The sequence below is a fragment of the Carassius carassius genome, chromosome 48, assembly GCF_963082965.1.
Source record: "Carassius carassius chromosome 48, fCarCar2.1, whole genome shotgun sequence".
NCBI lineage: Eukaryota > Metazoa > Chordata > Actinopteri > Cypriniformes > Cyprinidae > Carassius > Carassius carassius.
This window is the reverse complement of record NC_081802.1, coordinates 22,055,418-22,075,517: the sequence shown is the minus strand read 5'-3', so window position 1 is coordinate 22,075,517 and position 20,100 is coordinate 22,055,418. Positions and strand designations below refer to the sequence as shown.

Sequence of the window (20,100 nt, the reverse complement as noted above, 5' to 3'; positions counted from 1 at the left end):
ATGAGAAATGAAGCGTACACACAGTGTAAATAAGAGATCGATTGTGTAGCTAGCTGATTATCTCATTGAATGTACCAGGAGTTTTTGTGTGAGTGAGCTTGGTCAGTTGTGCTATCAGGGAAGCACACTTTGCTCTGCAGAATCCGTTCAGAATTTGACAAAGATTTTTGTTTGTCTAAGAGCACCAAACATCCATGTTTCAGGAATGACAGAATGACAGAAATTGTTTCCTGAGTCATTGCTTTGATTGACAGTGGGAGCTCTTGAGTACTTGCATACAGATGTGGATTAAGTGCAGTGTGTAAAGTTAAATATGTATTTAGATAAATAAAACATCAGTTGACCATGTGCATAGACACCATAACACATTGCAGTGTAAAAGACAGCAGTAACAAATTATATTCACTTCATCATCCACCCCAGTGTGTCCTGTCAGACTGTTGTCTGCACAAATCCTTGTAATCTCATCCTTAAATGTAGATTCAAGCGTGGCTTTAAAGCTGAGGGCCTTCATTGTTTGTGAGGGTTTGTGTAGTTAAATGTCTGTGGTTATGAGACCGATTTTGAACAATAATACTTTGTTTTGCCTGGATATTTGAGATTGATCTTTGTGCATCAAGTACAAAAGTAATCTTGTGATGTTTTGTATGTGCAGTTCATGGAGAAGCGAAGGGAGCTCAAGCAGGATGGGCGCACAGAGAAAGAGCTGTCTGAGACTTTCTGCTTCTTGCTTTGTGATGCTCAAGCGGTAAACAACTTCCTTTGTTCAGCCATTTGTTAGTTCAGTGCATTCAGAGTATCACGCAGTGACGTTCAGCTAAACAGATGATCATTTGTCATTCTTTGGACACTTTGTGATGTGGTTTCTCTCTTGTGTGTGTGTGTTGTGTGCTGGTTGCAGGTCTCGGTGGTGTGTGAGAGAGGACTGTCTGTTGGCAACAGCTGGATGAGTATGTTGGGGAATCCATCTAAAGGTGAAGTGACCTTCTCAACACACATAGACTTCATAACACTGATTCTTGAGTTTTGGTGGGTCATATTCTGCGAGGAGTCACAGAAAATTAAATGAGAGTTACACTTTTTTAGTCAAAATCAGTTCTTGGTTTGCATTAACATGACTATTCAATATTCCCAAAAAACATATTCCACAATCTGTAATGCTGAATTGTTTATAAATCTATTGTCAACAAATGAGAAGCTGTAAGATCTAATCGCAAACAAATACTAAAGTATGCAACATAAAAGAGTATCATTTGAGAAACATCTCAATAGTTATTGTTAATTCAGTAAAAGTCACTGGTAACCAAAAAAGAAAATTGACCAAAATGCTAAAAAGAAAGTCATTCAGATTTGAAACAATATGAGGGTGAGAAGCCTAAATGATGAATTTATGTATGTATTTTTGGTGAACTATTCCTGTTCCTTAGGCTCATGTGACATTGCTGAAAAGAAACATTATTTGGTGTTAGTGTCGTACAGTGAGTTACAGTTATCAAGTCACGAAGTCACGAAACTCTTCCTACTCAGGAGGGGTTTACCTTTACTAATCTACGATGATGGTTAAAAGCCGGCGCTCACAGTGGCATTAATTTGTTTATCTAGCTTTAGTTCACAGTCAAGTATAAAACCCAGATTTTTAGCTTTGTGGACTTGATATGGTGTAAGAGAGCCCAAATTAACTGAGCTCAGATCAGTTTTTCCATTTGATCCAAACAATACAATTTGCGTTTTATTAATTATTTGGATGTAGAAAGTTATTTGTAAGCCACATTTTAAATTCAACGAGACAGACAGTTAACCGATTTAACACTGGAGAAAGTGGGTTGAAAGTCACATGTCTCATGAGTTCCTGTTTCAAATCTGCAGAAGAAACCATGAAAAATTAGATTCCTGCAACCATTTTTCAACCATTTTTCATTTTTCAACCAAAAACATTTTTTTTTTTTTTAATTCGTAAAAAAAATTTTTTACTGGATGGTCTCATTCTGTTTGTGACACTGCATGCTACGAAACCATGCTGTTTTTTTACTACCAGGTTTAAATATATATATTGAATTATTGTCATCTTTTCATGGTTGAAACACTGAGTGATTACATGAGATCTTTATTTAGTGCTGTAACGAGTAGTAAAGAAATTAACAGAAATGGGCCTGCACAGTGATCAGTCATGCCACATCAAACAGCATCAAAACGCATTTATTGTTTGAGTTTCAGTACTATGTAGAGCTCACTGTTTAATTAATCATTGAACATGTTCCAGCCTCTCCATTGTATGAGGATATTACGTTTATTCTTCATGATTGGTTTTTGCATTCAATATTAGGAAAGCTTTGAAGTATGATAATAATCATGAGCAGTATTTTTTTAAGATCTTACTGGTTGTGTGTGCCACCAAAGGAAACAAAATCTAAAAGATAATAAAATAATTGTGGGGAGAGTTTGGTAATGAACTGCCCAAAAATGAATCTTTGATTATGAACTATATGAAATGGAGAGCTGCTTTTAAGATTGTTAGATGTTCTGCAGGCATCTCGGCTTAGTTTTCTTGACCAGTAAGACAACATTAAAGAGAGATGCGGTGTAGTGCATCCAGTGAATGCTGATTATGTTGATGTTGCAGGAGTTTACCTCTGTCAGTTTTCTGATTTACTTCAAATCGGCCCCATCGAGCCTGGGTCTACAGGAAACATCATCATATTTAAAGTTATAAAGGTACAGCAGCAGCTTGAGTGATGTAATTTTCAAATGAAACATTAGTGTTGTTGAGTCTGAAAAATGTCTGGTCTTTTGTCATCCAGGGTAAAGTGAAGAGTATGCATGACTGTATTTCCATAAGTATGGATCCTACACCTAAATTTGACAGCCACTTCTCCAAGAACTCACCCAGAGTGACCTCCTTACAGTCGTACAGGGCATTCGAGTACACTCAGGTAAAATAAGTCATTCAAATAATGACTTAAGTAAAATAATTCACTATGAATAAAAATATTTAATCAAATGAACATGAATTTCCTGTAAGATGACTGAAGTGTCTTTTCACAGCAATACTTCTACGAGTATGTGGATTTCGACATTTCTTCCAGGCCGAGACATGTGTGTCCATATGCCGTGGTCTCTTTTTACTTTAAAGGCAAAGAGGCTTTAACTGGGGCCCTCAAACCGCTGCCTCATCTCAGGTGTCTGACTGCTCTCCTTCACTCTCAGTCACGTGATTCATGAAGCTCTTACATTAAAATGTTTTAGTAAATGTGTCTATGTTCCTCAGGTCCAACAGCCAGCCATCGGGGACGAGCAAAGGTGGGCATAACTTTATCAGGGTTTCCACTGGGTCCTAAAAAGTGATAAATTTAGTTGTATCATATTTAAGGCCTTAAAAAGTCTTAAATTGTACAAGAAAGCATTATTATGAATTAAATTTTGGGACAAGCCTCTGGCTTGCTTAGTTGGGGACACTTCATCTACAGCGATATCGTTGACTTGATTGCAAATAAATGCACAGACACTATTTAACTGAACAGAGATGACATAACTGAATTCAATGATGAACTGCCTTTAACTATCATTTTTGCATTATTGACACTGTTTTCCTAATGAATGTTGTACAGTTGCTTTGACGCAAGTATTTTGTTTAAAGCGCTATATAAATAAAGGTGACTTGACTTTTGACAGAAAGTTCAGAATTGCGCTATGGCTGATTGTGACAATTAAGCTTGAACAACTCCATTGAATCTCATTCAGTTACTGTTACCTACTCTCTTAAAATCCTTTTTTTTATAGTTGTCTATCGACCCCCAGGACTACTGGGTAACTTTTTGTATGGATTAGATGTGCTGCTCTCAAACTTTTCTGAGGATGGTACTCCCCTAGTTATGCTTGGAGATTTCAACATCCACCTAGATAAACCTCTGTTTGCTGATTTCCACACTCTGCTTGCCTCTTTTGATCTCAACCGAGTGTCAACTACTGCTACTCACAAATCAGGCAACCAACTGGACCTTATTTATACACGACACTGCTCTACTGATCATGTGCTGGTTACTCCACTGCACACGTCGGATCACTTCCTCCTCACTCTTAACCTCAACATTGTCCCCTCCACATCACTTACCCCTCCACATGTCATCTTTTGACGTAACCTATACCCTCTCACCCTCCCGGCTGTCTGCTATGGTTTCATCTTCATTTCCTTCCCCTAAACTGTTAGCATCTTTTGATGCACTTGTCCACTTGATCCTATTCCATTTCATCCTCTTCAAGCCATTCTCCTGCAGTTGTACCTGCACTCACTCACATCATTTACATATCCCTCCACCTATGGATGTTTTTCCCTCATCATTTAGACAGGCTCATATAACTCCACACTACTTAAGAAACCCACCCTCAACCCATCTCTTTTAGAGAACTACAGACCAGTTTCCCTTCTTCTTGCAAAAACACTGGAACGAGCTGTGTTCAAACAAGTCTCTACATTTCTCACACAGAACAACCTCCTTGACAGCAACCAATCTGGCTTAAGAAGTGGACATTCACCTGAGACGGCCTTGCTCTCAGTTGTTGTAGCTCTAAGACTGGCAAGAGTGGAATCCAAATCTTCAGTACTTATCCTGCTTCGTACATAACTTTCGATATTTATTGCACGTCAACAGACAGCAAGAGTTTTATCCTGCACTTCAAGTATTATCTTTGTAAGAAAAGATAATGTTTTTGTTTTTGGCCACTAGCTTTGTAGATGCGTGTGTCAGACATTACATGTACACATTACATGCACGTTCTTGCCTTTGATCACAATGAATTTGAAGTAGTGCTTATATCTCCACCTTGAAACTTTTCATCGGATTGCTCCTGACTCGCCAGTTCTGCTGCTGCTGCGAATCTTTGTGCAGCTGTTGCGTGTGTGTGTTTGTGTTTGGCGCCACTGGCGCGTGTGCCGGCATGTGTAATTGTAATGTAATTAGTTAGATTACCCTGTTACTGAAAAAATAACGTCGTTTGCATAACTTTCTGTTTTCCTGTGAAAACCATATTAGGAGTTTCTTGATATGACTATCAGCGCGAGAGTGCACTCCGGCTTAGAGTATGAATGAAACACACACTGTATGAGAGTTTAGCGCTCTGTGATGTTCATCTCGCTGTATTCTGGGTCTGAATGAAATATCAGGTCATGCGCAGACTATACTGTCTCTTTGAGTTTGAATCTATATTTATTCACACCAGCTCTTGAAAACAAAGTGATGACATGCCGCACGCGTTGCTGTTTCTGTGTGGAGTCAAAAGGGTCTAACTCTGTGACACCGCATAACGAAAGATGTGTTAAAAAATAGTGAGAATATATATATGTCCGAGTCTTGATCGGGAGGTAACGTCCGATTCCGATCGAGTCTGAAACCATGCGATTGGGCCCGATTTCCGATCACGTGGTCGGATCTGGACATCCCTACTTGTATAGCATTGCTCATTTGTTGATTTTGATTGCTTCCATTGTCATCATTTGTAAGTCGCTTTGGATAAAAGCGTCTGCTAAATGACTAAATGTAAAAGGCTATGATTTCATTGAATAAACACACGCACTGCACATTTAAAGTCCAGTGCTGCTGCTTTGTGTTCTGCTGTTACAGTGGAAATGGTTTTATTCCTACCAGTGATGCGCGGGTCAATGTATAAACAACCCGCACCCGACCAATGTTTTCAACTAACCCGACCGCAACTCGGACCGCAAAAAAAGAAAAAGAAAATATTGTACCCAACACGCTTCCTGACCCGCATATTTTAAAAGTAGTAAATGCGTCGCCTGTTTATATTAATTTAATTACTTAAATAGGCTATAGCCTACAGGATAATAAGCGTTATGACCGCACACAAGGCTTGCCACAAAGAACCGTAATGATTATGACGTTGTCTAAATTAGCAAGGAGACATTTAATTGTTTAGTAATAAACTGGTGTTTTCTGTGTCGCTGCTAAGATGAAGTTGACCATGAGGAGTCGCTGTGAACGCCAGAGAGAAATGCACATTTCATATATATTACATATTCAGATTATAGCCTATTTATTTTGGTTCGAATATTTTCGTTTAAAAGTACAATTTTTTAATTGTAAAAGTACAAAAAAGTATTTCAAGCTTTCTGTAATATATCGCCTATATTTCTTTTTAAACCCACCAACTAAAAGATTAAGACAATACCTGACCCAAAATATCACGCAAAGTTTCTACAGCTTTTTTCTTAGCTATTTCAGAATCTGGAAAAATTACTGGGGCTAACTTGTTACTGTAGTTGAGCGATATGAATGTGTGTGATGTATGGCATGATAAATGCTCGTCACTTCTGCTGCTCAAACTTTGTCAGCCTGTGGTTTATTGAAAAACAATTGCACTGATTTGCATGTTTCTTGATGATGTGCTTTTTTCCTGTGGTACTCACATGCACCATGTCGCCCACGTCGTATTCTCCACCATGTCCCACAGAAAAACTGCTTTTGCATAAAATGCAAAAAGTTCTTTCTGCTTCGCCATCTACAGGTCTTAACCAAGAGTATGTTGCGGTCCATTCGCTATTAAAAGTGCATCTTCTCCTCTTTGTGGCCACACTGGCCATGGCTGCTTAACCTGACCAAGGCGTTCATGCACCAGTCAACAGTTTGATTGATGTACGACTCAGGCTATCGACTAACGCTTTTATTGCTCTCCTCTGAACTATTGGACATTAGTTAACAGTACCTATGGACGTATCCGTGTATTTATTAGGCAGGGCCGAATGAAAAAGCGGGACAGATGCTCAATTTGCGTGAGGCGGGACAAAGGGTAAAATTGCTGTACAATGTAAAGCGGGACAGGTGGTTACACCAACCCGATCTCACGGCAATTCGTACATATTTTACAAGGTGGCTTATTCGTACGAATTCATACGACCACACTCGTAGAAATTCATAAGATTTTTGCCAAATCGTACGTATTTTACGAGTTACACAATTCTTATGAATTTGTACGAATGACCTACACCTAACCCCGCCCCTAAACCTAACCTACACTGGGGATTAGACAAATCGTATAAAATCGTACGAGTGAGGTCGTACAAATTCGTACGAATAAGCCACCTTGTAAAATATGTATTTTGAATTGGTCGTGAGATAGCGTTGGTTACACAGGTGGTAAAGTGTAGGCCAGTGTATTTCCAAATTGTGTCTAGTTCTATATAAATTACAAAGGTTTAATTGGCATCTTTATTTCAAACGACCCGACCGACCGCGACAGGAATATCATTAAAAATATTTTTGGATGACTCGTAACCGCGGGTGACCGCAGGCACCCGCTCATTTTGGATCAACCCGCACATCACTGATTTCTACCAAACGCTCCACCTGCTGGCAGAGAATGAATAAGCATTTTCAATAAAACTGATGTTTTGCTCCGAGTTCAGACCAATGTGAAAATCGACCCATGTTTTTACCCTGCAAACACGCAGAGCTTTGATTATGAGCTAGTGGATCAATAAGAAAACAATGCATTTATAAAATTCTAAACATAGGGGTGTGCGATATGTTTATTCTTCGATAATATTGTAATGGTAGTTTTAATGATGTGCGATTTGATATTGACTATATCGTGAAAAGCAAACACAACACACCTACAGAGTGCACGCATACATTTACGTGATGAAGTCTAATAGGTTAGACTTGTGCGCATTCATGCATTTAGAATGTTTTTTTCCCCCCTTCATGCATCAATCAGTATATTAAAATACATTTAGAATTATCACATGATTTAAGATAGGGGGCAGAAATTTTATTGTATCATTTCATATAGGTAATATCACACGAAGAGTGCCGTTTTATTTTTTTTCTCCAACAGTAACTTTGATTACAAATGTGATATTGACTTTATACAACAATTCAATAAACAAGTAGTAAATATTAAGGGACTTACGTTTTAGACACCATATTTCATGTTTTTGCTGTATTTCTCCAACAAATATAAATTAAAACACAATCAGAGCACTGTTTTTCCATCTCTGAGCAACAGGACGCTATTTTGTTCCTGAATGAATCAACCGTTTAAAAGATTTGCTTCAGTCGTAATGACTCATCCATTTTCTTAACAATGGTTTAAAGACTGAAATGTAAAGTTTATCATTTTTTAAAAGTTTGTTTTTGTGAAAACTTATCTGAACTGTAAATAATCATTTTACAGTTAATATGGTACTATAGACATTGCCCTACCCCACTCATATGGTTTTCATTTTATTTAGTGCAGGTCTTAAAAAAGGTCTTAAAGTCTTAAATTTGAGCTTAAAAATCCTGCAGAAACCCTGTTTATTCAGTAAAACAGCATTTTTTTGGGTTATGAAAGGAAAAGTTCACCAGTGGTTTTTTTTTTTTTTGTGGAGTACAAAAGCATTTTTGGAAGAATCATCGGATCTCTTTCTATACTGCGACAGTTTATATTTTCTAACAAGTGCTCAAAATCACCATAAAGCATTTCCTAGTAGTTTTGTCTTTTGTGGAGCCATGATCACAATGGACTGTCATTTGTATTGAAAACAATTCTTCAAATTCTCCTTAAAATATAACAGAATACTGGTTTGGAATGACATTAGGTCAAATAAATATGACAGAATTTAAATCTCTGAGTGAACTCTTCATTTCCTTTTTTTGTTGTGATAGGGAGGCGCTGTTACACTGTATGGCGGGGACATTTTGTGAACGGGGGAAAAGACATGTACCAGGCAAGCCTTCGCTCACTCTCTCTACCGTTCCTGCCCTACAAACTGTGAGTCTCATGAAGCACAGCAGTCACCGTGTGAGTGTTAAATGACACTGGGCATGCCTGAGCCATGATTGTTGTTGTTTCAGGCCAGAGAAGATTGAGATCGGCAAAGTCATGAGCCTGCAGCAGGTCAAGCAGAAGATCCCGTCTGCACTCTTCTCCTGGAGTCTCTACACGGGCAGCCATGAAGGTTTGACCACTAATTTACCAGCCAATGCTTTAATCAGTATGGGGCGGTAAGTTTTTCTGTTGGCTGCTAAGTATTGTAAGTGGGACTTTTATTTTGATAGAGCTGAGTTCATGGTGCGCAAGTGCAGACACACAGGTCCCATTCTTCATTTATCATCTTCAGGTTACTCTTTGATTAAGGGTTAAGTTACTTTATTTATACCCAGAGGTAAATTTGTTTTGCAGTAAAATTATATCTAATAGTTAACATACGGTAGCATACGGTATAATACCTTTTTCATATACTGTTGGCATTCAGCAAACAGAGCTGGGTAGTAACTTATTACATGTAATCAGATCCCAAAAATTAAGTACTTTTAATAATAAATATATTAAGTATATGTAATATTAATAAGTATATTACATTTTAAAAATACTCGTATTAGTGTTGTCACGGTACCAAAATTTCAGTATTCGGTACCGATACCAGTGAAAATCCACGGTTCTCGGTGCCTATTTCGGTACCAGAGCAAAACACAAAAATATGCTAATTAATGCTAATTTTAGCACTAAAAATAAAACCAGTTCCATTCTTTATACTTATTTACAATTGTGTTTAAAGATTTTCTACAAGTAATATAATTATGAAAAACAGTAAACAAGTTTCACCCAAATTTAATTTGTCTTTTAATTTATGAAATTTAAACACATTTTATTTTTGGTAAATAAAGAGGATTTGCTTTTAAAATTAAAACATGGAAGAAATATTGTGTGATTCATTTCTTTAAAAAATAGTTTTATAAATTTTTTCAACAGTAGTAGCAGTATCACATACATTTTACTAAATAATAGTAATATTTCTAGCACAATGCCTTTATGTAAAATAGAACTTTTAATGAATGCATACTTGTCATTTTAACATTTGAACTTAAGACTAGTGGTGATGCTCAAGATATTTTTTGTCATTCAGGGTTTCTGTAAAAAAAAAAAAAGTAATAGATCATATTAATTATCATTACAAGATAATACTACTACTAATTCTACTACCATACTAATTTATATACAATGCACTATGAATTGATGAGCTGCTGGGTTCATGAATATTAATGTCTGCATTCGGTCAAACTGATTTGCTGAAATCAAAACAGGGATAGATACAGACGGTTGGTCTGGGAACGCCCCCGGGAACGCCGTTCACGTGATGTGAATTTAGCCCGTGGGGGAAAACATTGCCTTGGCGCCAATTGAAATACACGGGACAATCATGCCGAAGAGTTGTTGTGTCGTTTTCTGTACCTCCAATAAACTAACAAATTATGAATTGAAGTTCTACATCCTTCCTAATAAACATACAGAGCCGGAAAGAATGACAAAATGGCTACAAGCAATAAGTTGTGAGGATGATCAAGGGAAGTTGTGGAATCCCAAGACTAAGCATGTGTATGTGTGCAGTCGGCATTCATCACAGGCAGGCTATATTAACATCGTGTTCATTATTAACGTTATCAAAACTGTGTAAGGTTGTTTCAGAAAGTGGCATGCATATATAATTAGCCTTATCATTCTACCTGAAGCAAAACTATGTAACGGTAGCCTAGTGTCGAACATAAACCCACTTAAAAAAGCGTGTGGACACGTAACAGCTTAGTTTTGTGTCAGAACTTTTATTCACTTTCATTCATAAATTCACCCCGTCTGTGTTTGCGAAACGATTGAATCGCAGAATCCAGTCAAAAATAGAACTTGCTGTATAAAGCAGAACGTCACGGAATTTGGATATTTTTGAATGAATACATCTACATTAGGGCTGTAAAATGAATCAAATATCGATATGGACTAGTGTATGAATAATTCTAAATGAACTCCATTATTTTGACAGGAGAAGACAACAAAGAATATAGTTTACATGTAGCCCTCGATTCAGCGTGGTAAGACTCTCGCTCTCTCTTTGTTTTGTGTGTGAGAAACAGCACTGTCAGCAAAGCGACGGTGAGTTGTGCGCCTTTACAGAGAGTTTACAGTTCGGCAAATACAGGTGCATTGTGCGTCCATTGACATGAACTGAAAAGTACAGATCGCTTGATGGAGAGAGAACTCTGAAGCTACATTCATCTTCAGGAACTACTTGAAGCATTATAGCATTAATAGTACAATAAAATAATTTGTTCGTCCGCAGGGCGGACAGTGTTAATCATTTATTGACTCTAAGTAAAATTATTTCTCTGGCCTCAAAAAATTATTTTACTACTGATACATTGCTCCCAGAGCATGTAATGAAACCAGAATGTTAAACTGAACTCGTCCTGTGAGCAGCGAACACAGACAACCAGGTGTGAATACATATGGATGTTTATTAAACTACACTACAGGGGAACATGGAACATCTGACTAAACACAAACATACACACACTAAACATAGATGCCAACGCAAGGAAGGCATGGATAGAGAGAGAGAGAGAGAGAGAGAGAGAGTGCAAGCGCGAGCGTGCATGACGGTGGGAGAGTCATGGCAGTATTTACTCATAAACCAAATCACAACCTGTAAAGAACCATCAAAGAATCTCATCACCTTAATTAAAAGGGGTCAAAGCCTAGAAGCGCATCTAAATAGTTAACAAGAGGATACTTGCATTAGTTCTGTAAAGTGTCTGGTCTGTAAAAGTAAAGTGTCCCGGTGCATGTATAATGCGTAGATTCCTGTTGAATCCTGTTAGGGATTCCCGAAGGGGAGTCTCGGTGTCCAAGGTGATGGGTGTCTCCAGGGAACCGCAAGTTAAGAGAAAACGCTCACTTTTTGGGTGTGGAATCCGGTTTCCCGGGAACACCCCTTTTGGTTGGATTGGCCAATAACAAGGCATATAGTTTCAGCGGGAAAGTGTTTATTTGTCTCAATGACACCTGATTTGCATATTTTATGAATGAAGTGATGAACTGGTTATCTGGTAACCCAAACTATGGTACAAATAGTATGATGCATTCTAGGCTCACATAGTAGAGATATTTAGCTAATGCAAACCGAGAGGTTTAATTAGGTACCAAGAATATGCAATATGCAATGAAGATAGAAACATAAAGATACATTCTTATGCTTGAATATAGGCACTTAGAGGTCAACTAACACAAATAAAGTATTGTAATTAGGCTACTTCAATAGTGAAACATACAAACAATACATGCATATACTAAATACATTTGTAACTGATTAATTATAGTCTAAATAAATAAAATGTGTTTGTGTGAATGTGAGTGGGCTGGTCAGGCAGGCCCATTTGGTGTCTGGCATCGAGGGCTATCTAGTTATCTCGGAATGTGTTTGAAGTCGGATGGGGAGACCTTAAAAGAAGGTCTGCTCACTATCTTCCAGATAATGGGGGTAAACCTTGCCATTAAGCACTCATATAAATGTATACTATAGGGCCAGATTCTGTAATTTATATGCAAATGTCAAAAGGTTAAAGGAATCCCTACAACATAAAGCCCAAACGATCGTACATGATCCTAAGCAGATGCTACAGTAGTATTTAATTGATTAACATGTTTATATATCATTTCCAAAATAGCAATAGAATATTCATAATTTACTGATTCTCCTCAACTCTTCTTTTTTTATCTTTTACATTTTTCTTGACAGCCTTAGAAAATATTTCATAAAATTCACAGTTTTACTGATAAGATTATGAAATGTCAAATGCAGCTTTGGTAGACTTGTGGCTTTAGCTACACTATATTTCTTAACTCATATCTTACATCAAAAAAATGTAATACATTGAAAAACATTTTTTTATATTTTTATTTTTGTTTTTATGTTTGAGCTTATGTATCTCTATTTTCATAACAGTCTGAGTAATTCTGATTCCTGAACAGTAAACTTTGAAGTGTCAGCTTTGTGAACAAATGTTGATGTATCTAGTCAGAAAGAATCATGAGCAGAAACCTTTTTATTTTGAGTATGTGAAAATAAAACCAGAGGCCGGCGTTTGGAACGCCTTTACAAACGAACTGGTCTTATGATACATAGAGAGCTGTATAGTGAACATGTTCATCTTTACAAAGATGCTCTTTATGCTGCCAAAAATGTTTTCTATTCACATTTAATTGAGTCTGGAGATGGTAATACTAAAGCACTGTATTCAACTGTTAATCGTATTCTGAAACCTCCTGACACACTTCCCGCACACCTGTACTGCACTGCTCAATGTGATAAATTTATGTCTTTCTTCAATGCCAAAATAACTACCATCCACCAACAATTGGCCTCGTTGGCTAACCCTTACTGTAGTTCGTCACACAGTGTCTCAATTAATTTGCCCCTCCTCTTCCTTTCTTCTTTCAACTTGCCATCTGAAGAAGAAATTTCTCAGTTAATTTATAAATCTAATTCTTCCACATGTCTACTTGATCCTATACCAACTCATTTGGTAAAGGCCTGTTTTCCCTCTTTATCTTCTCTTATAACTCGTATTATTCACACTTCTCTTAGCTCTGGCATTGTTCCATCATCTTTTAAAATAGCTGCCATAACCCCTGTTCTTAAGAAACTTGGCGCAGACCCAAACAATTTAGATAATTACCGTCCTATCTCAAATCTTCGATTTATTTAAAAAATTCTTGAAAAAGCAGTGGCAGCACAGGTTCATGCTCATCTTAGTATTAATAACTTGTATAATTGTTTTCAGTAGGGTTTCGTCCTAAGCATAGCACTGAAACTGCACTAGTGAGAGTAACGAACGACCTGTTAATGGCTGCTGATGGCGGGTTGTTATCTATTCTTGTTCTACTTGACTTGAGTGCAGCTTTTGACAATTTCACACAGTATTCTTTTGCATTGACTATCTGGCATTGGTATCACTGGTATTCCTTATGCCTGGTTCACTTCATACCTTTCAAACCGCACACAGTTTGTTCAACTAAAGAAATTTCATTCTCAACCTTCTCCTGTTAGCTGTGGTGTCCCCCAAGGCTCTGTCCTAGGCCCCCTATTGTTCCTAATTTACCTTCTCCCACTCGGCAATATCTTTTCAAAATTCGGTATTAAATTTCACTGTTACGCCGATGATACTCAGCTTTACATTTCTACAAAGCCTGATTCCATTCTCCCTCCCGCCTGTCTGTCTTTGAAATAAATGTTTGGTTTTCTGCCAATTTCCTCAAACTTAATGCCAGTAAGACTGAAGTACTCCTCATTGGTACTAATTCTACTCTCTCTAAGTCATGCAGTTTTACATTATCCATTGATGGTTCTTCCATTTCTCCCTCCCGCCAAGCTAGGAACTTGGGGGTCATCTTTGACAGTACCCTATCATTTGATGCTCACATTAATAACATAACCAGGTCTTGTTATTTTCATCTCCGCAATATTGCTCGCCTCCGTCCATTTCTCACTCTGCATAGTTCCTCTATTCTTGTTCATTCACTTGTTACCTCCCGCATCGATTATTGTAACTCTCTATTATCTGGTCTACCACACAAATCTCTTCATAAACTCCAGCTGATTCAGAATTCTGCAGCTCGTATCATAACCCGGACTTCACCAATTGAACACATCACCCCATCACTTCAACAGCTACATTGGCTTCCTATCAACTTTCGGATTGAATTTAAAATTCTCCTCCTCACATACAAATCTCTTCATAACCTTGCTCCACCTTACCTTTCAGACCTCTCACATCCCTACACCCCTTCTCGAACTCTCCGTTCCTCTTCAGTGGGTCTCCTCCATACAGCTTCAGCTCGCCTAACCACCATGGGCCATAGGGCCTTTAGTCGTGTTTCTCCTCGTCTTTGGAATTCTCTCCCAGTCAACATCTGTAATTCAGACTCTTTAGCTCAATTTAAAGTCAAACTTAAAACTCATTTATTCAGAACTGCTTATCTTCTATGATTACTTTGTGCACTCAAGTCCAGTATTTTTATTCTTTCTTATTTATTTATTATTATTGCTGTTTTTTATTGACATTGTTATTTGCTGTTATTTTCTGTTTTAATATTGTTACTGTTGTTACTTGTTGTACGGTGACCTTGAGTGGTTTGAAAGGCGCCTTAAATAAAATGCATTATTATTTATTATTATGTCATTTCTGTCTCCATGCCAAAAAAGGGGGGTGACTGGTAATGGGATAAGAAGTGTTTTAATGCTGATCACATTCAGTTTTATTTGAATTATCACAATAATAGTTGCTTATTAACCATGTTTTACGGTGTAATTGGGAGGCTTTTGTCTTTCAAACACATTAAAATTCACTTTTTCTTATTTACGCAGGCATTTCCAAACTCTTTTTTTTTTGCCATCTAAACCTCTTTCACCTTATATTTTACTTGAAGTACCCCTGATATTTTAAAATAAATATTTCATATGAAAGTAACACATTTGAATGTTGAACCTTGACGTAGTGTAATGTTTAAAGGGGCCCTCCTATGCTCTTTTACAAAGTTTTGATTTTGTTTTGGGTGTGTACTACAACAGACTCTCATACTAGGTTGTAAAAAAGCATTATTTTTTACATATTTTACATTATTACAACACCTGTCTCCCCAGTCTAGCATGAACAGCTCGAATAGTTCCTGTATCAAATGAAGGCCCCCCTTCTGAAATACGAAATGTGTTGTGATTGTTTAGCTGGGCCAGTGTGTGCTCTGACTAGCCGTGTTTCCACTGTCGAGCTGAAAACGGGCGTGCTAGTGTGTGCCAGGGCCGGTCGCGTTTCCACTGTCACTTCGGGGCTTGATCGTGCCTCGTCTGGGTTTCCTCGGAGCCAACGGCTAGGGTTTTTTGGCCCAACGAAACCTTGGGCCAAAGCGGGCCAGCTGGGGCTAGAGGAGTGGTTCTGAACAAAGGCGGAGTTTTCTCTGCGTCTGGAGAGTGTCAGCGCAGATCATTTAAAAAAGATAACAGCTTTAATCCCAGCATTAAAGACTTTTTAAAATAAGCTGAGTTCAAAAATCAATCTTAATCAGCAGCGAGTGTTTGAAATAACTTGATCCAATGTGGATTATAATCACTAAACGAGGCAGAAATATTTATAAGCGATGTAAAAGACTGTGCACGCTAAACATTAACGTTAACATAGTAAACATGATAAATGCAACTAGGAGAGCTCAGACGTCAGCTTCTTATTCTCTATCACAATTGTGTATTTATTTAGTAACATATTTTATCTGTCATAAGTCTCATCTCAAGAGTTTAGCTCTGTGTAGAATATGTCATAAAAATATAACAATGGTTTTTGTTTGGGAGCTTTTATAAAACTAGAGAGCGCTGCACTGCGGATCATTTCAGAAAGCTAACAGCTATAACACCATCATTAAAAACTTTTTTTAAAGAAGTTGCCCAAAACTCACTTTCAGTCAGTAGCGAGTGTTTGAAATAACGCAATCCGATCCGATTATAATCACAAAACAAGGCAGAAAAGTTTTAAGCGATGTAAAAGACTATGCACGCTATACATGTTACCACAGTAATGGTAATACCATCGTTTGGTCTCGTACTCTATCGCATACGTTGTCAGTGTTGTGTCCGTTTTGTCGGGTTTATAAAAGATTAGTATACCGTGGCAGCGGTCGTGGCAGTCCTCCTTTTAAGCCCTCCTCGTGTGAAGACCGAAGAGTGTAAAGACCATCGACTCTACCGTGCGACTCCACCGGGCAGGGACACCGGCAGGGAATATAACTATTGTTTCGATTAATCTCTTTTTCTTTCTCTTGTTTAATTTCTGCTTCAGTTGTTTTTTGTTTATAACCAAATCTTACTATGTGTTTCCAGATCCCTACTATCACTACCACTCGCAAACCACACGTCACACAATGTAGACAGCGCAATCTTAACAACCTGCGCACTTTGCCTATATCTACTAATACACTACTTTCTTTTTCTATTGGTTTCTGGAATTGCTAGTCTGCTGTAAACAAAGCCGATTTCATTATTTCTATTATTAGTCATTCAAAGCTTAATCTCATGGCCCTAACAGAGACCTGGATCAAACCTGAAGACACTGCTACACCTGCAGCACTCTCCAATAATTTCTAATTTTCCCACTCCCCCCGTTTGACTGGAAGAGGTGGAGGTACTGGTCTGCTCATCTCTAATGATTGGAAATTTAATCCTTTACCATCTTTGGGTATCAACAGCTCCTTTGAATCTCATTCAGTTACTGTTACCTACCCTCTTAAAATACATTTTGTAGTTGTCTATCGACCCCCAGGACCACTGGGTAACTTTTTGGATGAATTAGATGTGTTGCTCTCAACCTTTTCTGAGGATGGTACTCCCCTAGTTATGCTTGGGAGATTTCAACATCCACCTAGATAAACCTCTGTTTGCTGATTTCCACACTCTGCTTGCCTCTTTTGATCTCAACCGAGTGTCAACTACTGCTACTCACAAATCAGGCAACCAACTGGACCTTATTTATACATGACACTGCTCTACTGATCATGTTCTGGTTACTCCACTGCACACGTCGGATTAGGGCTGGACGATTATGGCCTAAAGTCAAAACCTCGATTAATTGAACATTTTACCTCGATTACGATTAATGAACGATTATTTTTTTTCTGTTTAGTTTTTTTTGCCCTCATAGTTCACTTACAAGGTTTGTAAGGTAAACAGGGCCATAGTTGGGGTTTGCGAGGCCCCGGTTCAGGTTGTACCAGTGGGCCCTGTTTGAAAGTGTTTAATTTGTATGTTTGTTCTGTTTATTTGTTCATCAACATGCCCGCCACGTCCCAGAATGCAACGCTGCACCCAATTTGCGGTCACTTAATTCGCGGTCACTTTAAGAGACAATAAATGCATCCAATATAATACACATATGATTTTTTGTTTACTTAAGACATAACTGACAGATTCTTCGAACATACTATCCAAGACGGGTATTTTCACATTTTTAATGTATTTGTCGGTACAAGAGCAAGAGCCTCTCTCTGCGTGAGCCCTGAACAGCAGAACACCGCAGTGCTGTAGTGGGCTCTTACACATCATTTTCTGTTTGTTTAAACTGCTATTTTGTTTTTATTCATTGAGGTGCAGGAGGAACTTAAAGGAGAGCTCGGTTCAGTGTTGCTGTCTGTGAGACGCGGCTCTCTCTTCACATGCGCACCGAGCACAGCGCGCGAGTAACCACCTAGTCAGTTCAGCTTTTCCGCGTCTTGTGTTTGAATGCTTTAAAGTCTTTTGAATGGTTACATTTGCAAGTGGCAAGGCTTAATAACACGTGAAAATGATACGCTTTCGTGTCGACACGCAGCAGCGTTCTGTCAACTGTCCTGAGCGTCTTTTTAGACTGGCCTCAGCCAGACGGTTGAGATCGACTATTAAAGGTGGTATATTTTTTCCTATTGAAAGAACGATCAAAGCTCACTATCAGCAGTTATTTTATCTATGTTCGTAACATTTCTTACATATTATTTCTCTGTGTAAGAGATAAATAAAGATTAAAGGTAAACAGTACCAGTACGAGTGATTGCGTGTGTGAATTAGTCATACCGTCTCTATATTATTGTGAAGCTGGGGGTTGTAAATAGCCTAGTTCCTCCAAAGTAGAAAAATATGCTATAATAGGTTTTGAGATTCTAAGATACTTTAGTGATAAATCACAGGACAGCGCGATCTTCACAGCTATGAGTAGCTCGATAAAATAATACACATCCGATCATCTAATTGCTTGAACGTCCAAACCATAAAACAAATACAACTGACAAAGTTTAGTGAAGACTCGAGGCTCACCGCTCACGCGCCATCACTATATGGTGAACAGGCGTTCACCTCCGCGTTTTTCTTTTATGCCACTGCCTGGCATAATCTTGTGGCTACACACGCTTTTAAGGGGGAAGTATTAACAGGAAATAATCGAAATAACCGACATGGGAAAATTACGTCGGTTAGAGGTTCTAAATTTCGGTTTCGATTACTTTTCGATTAATCGTCCAGCCCTACGTTGGATCACTTCCTCCTCACTCTTAACCTCAACATGGTCCCTGACACATCACTTACCCCTCCACATATCATCTTTCGACGTAACCTACGCTCACTCTCACCCTCCCGGCTATCTGCAATGGTTTCATCTTCACTTCCTTCCCCTAAACTGTTTGCATCTTTGGACGCGAACAGTGTTACTGATACTTTCTGCTCCAATCTTACATCTTGTTTATACACTGTTTGCCCCTTATCTTCCAGGCCGGCCCATAACACCCCTTCTGCCCCTTGGTTATCTGATGTTCTACGCGAACACCGCTCTAAGCTTAGAGCTTCTGAAAGGGTGTGGCGCAAATCCAAAAATTCTACTGACCTTAATGTGTATCAGTCACTCCTATCTTCCTTCTCTGCTAATGTCTCCACTGCTAAAATGACATACTACCATAACACAATTAACAATTCGTTTAACTCTCGCATGCTTTTTAAAACATTTTCCTCACTTCTTTGTCCTCCTCCTCCACCTCCTGCTTCATCTCTAATAGCTGACGACTTTGCAACGTTTTTCATTAATAAAATTAAACACATTAGTGCACAATTTTCCACACCACAATCAGTCAAGCTCATATCACCAGCAAACTTACGAAAATTACCACTCATTTACATCCTTCTCTTCACTCTCTTAGGCAGAAGTCTCAAAACTCATCTTTTCTAATCACCCTACTACTTGCCCGCTTGATCCTATTCCATCTCATCTCCTTCAAGCCATTTCTCCTGCAGTTGTACCTGCACTCACTCACATCATCAACACTTCCCTCCACACTGGTGTTTTCCCCTCATCATTTAGACAGGCTCGTATAACTCCACTACTTAAGAAACCCACCCTCAACCCATCTCTTTTAGAGAACTACAGTTTCCCTTCTTCCTTTCATTGCAAAAACACTTGAACGAGCTGTGTTCAACTAAGTCTCTAAATTTCTCACACACAACAACCTCCTTGACAGCAACCAATCTGGCTTCAGAAGTGGACATTCAACTGAGACTGCCTTGCTCTCAGTTGTTGAAGCTCTAAGACTGGCAAGAGCAGAATCCACATCTTCAGTACTTATCCTGCTTGATCTGTCCGCTGCTTTTGACACGGTTAACCACCAGATCCTCCTATCAACCCTACTGGCAAAAGGCATCTCAGGAACCACACTTCAATGGTTTGAGTCTTACCTATCAGATAGGTCCTTCAAAGTATCTTGGAGAGGTGAGGTGTCCAA

The 20,100-nt window shown here is 38.4% G+C and overlaps 1 protein-coding gene across 1 annotated transcript in view; it reads left to right on the top strand.

The window, feature by feature from the left end:
• LOC132131860 (protein TASOR-like) overlaps positions 1 to 20,100 on the top strand; it is a 74,863-nt gene that overhangs the window by 9,326 nt on the left and 45,437 nt on the right. The window contains exons 3-10 of the mRNA XM_059543993.1: positions 656 to 748; positions 902 to 974; positions 2,621 to 2,712; positions 2,799 to 2,930; positions 3,043 to 3,176; positions 3,266 to 3,297; positions 8,658 to 8,763; positions 8,847 to 8,950. Of these exons, the coding sequence (XP_059399976.1) occupies positions 656 to 748; positions 902 to 974; positions 2,621 to 2,712; positions 2,799 to 2,930; positions 3,043 to 3,176; positions 3,266 to 3,297; positions 8,658 to 8,763; positions 8,847 to 8,950 (766 nt within the window). The remainder of the gene's footprint in view (positions 1 to 655; positions 749 to 901; positions 975 to 2,620; positions 2,713 to 2,798; positions 2,931 to 3,042; positions 3,177 to 3,265; positions 3,298 to 8,657; positions 8,764 to 8,846; positions 8,951 to 20,100) is intronic.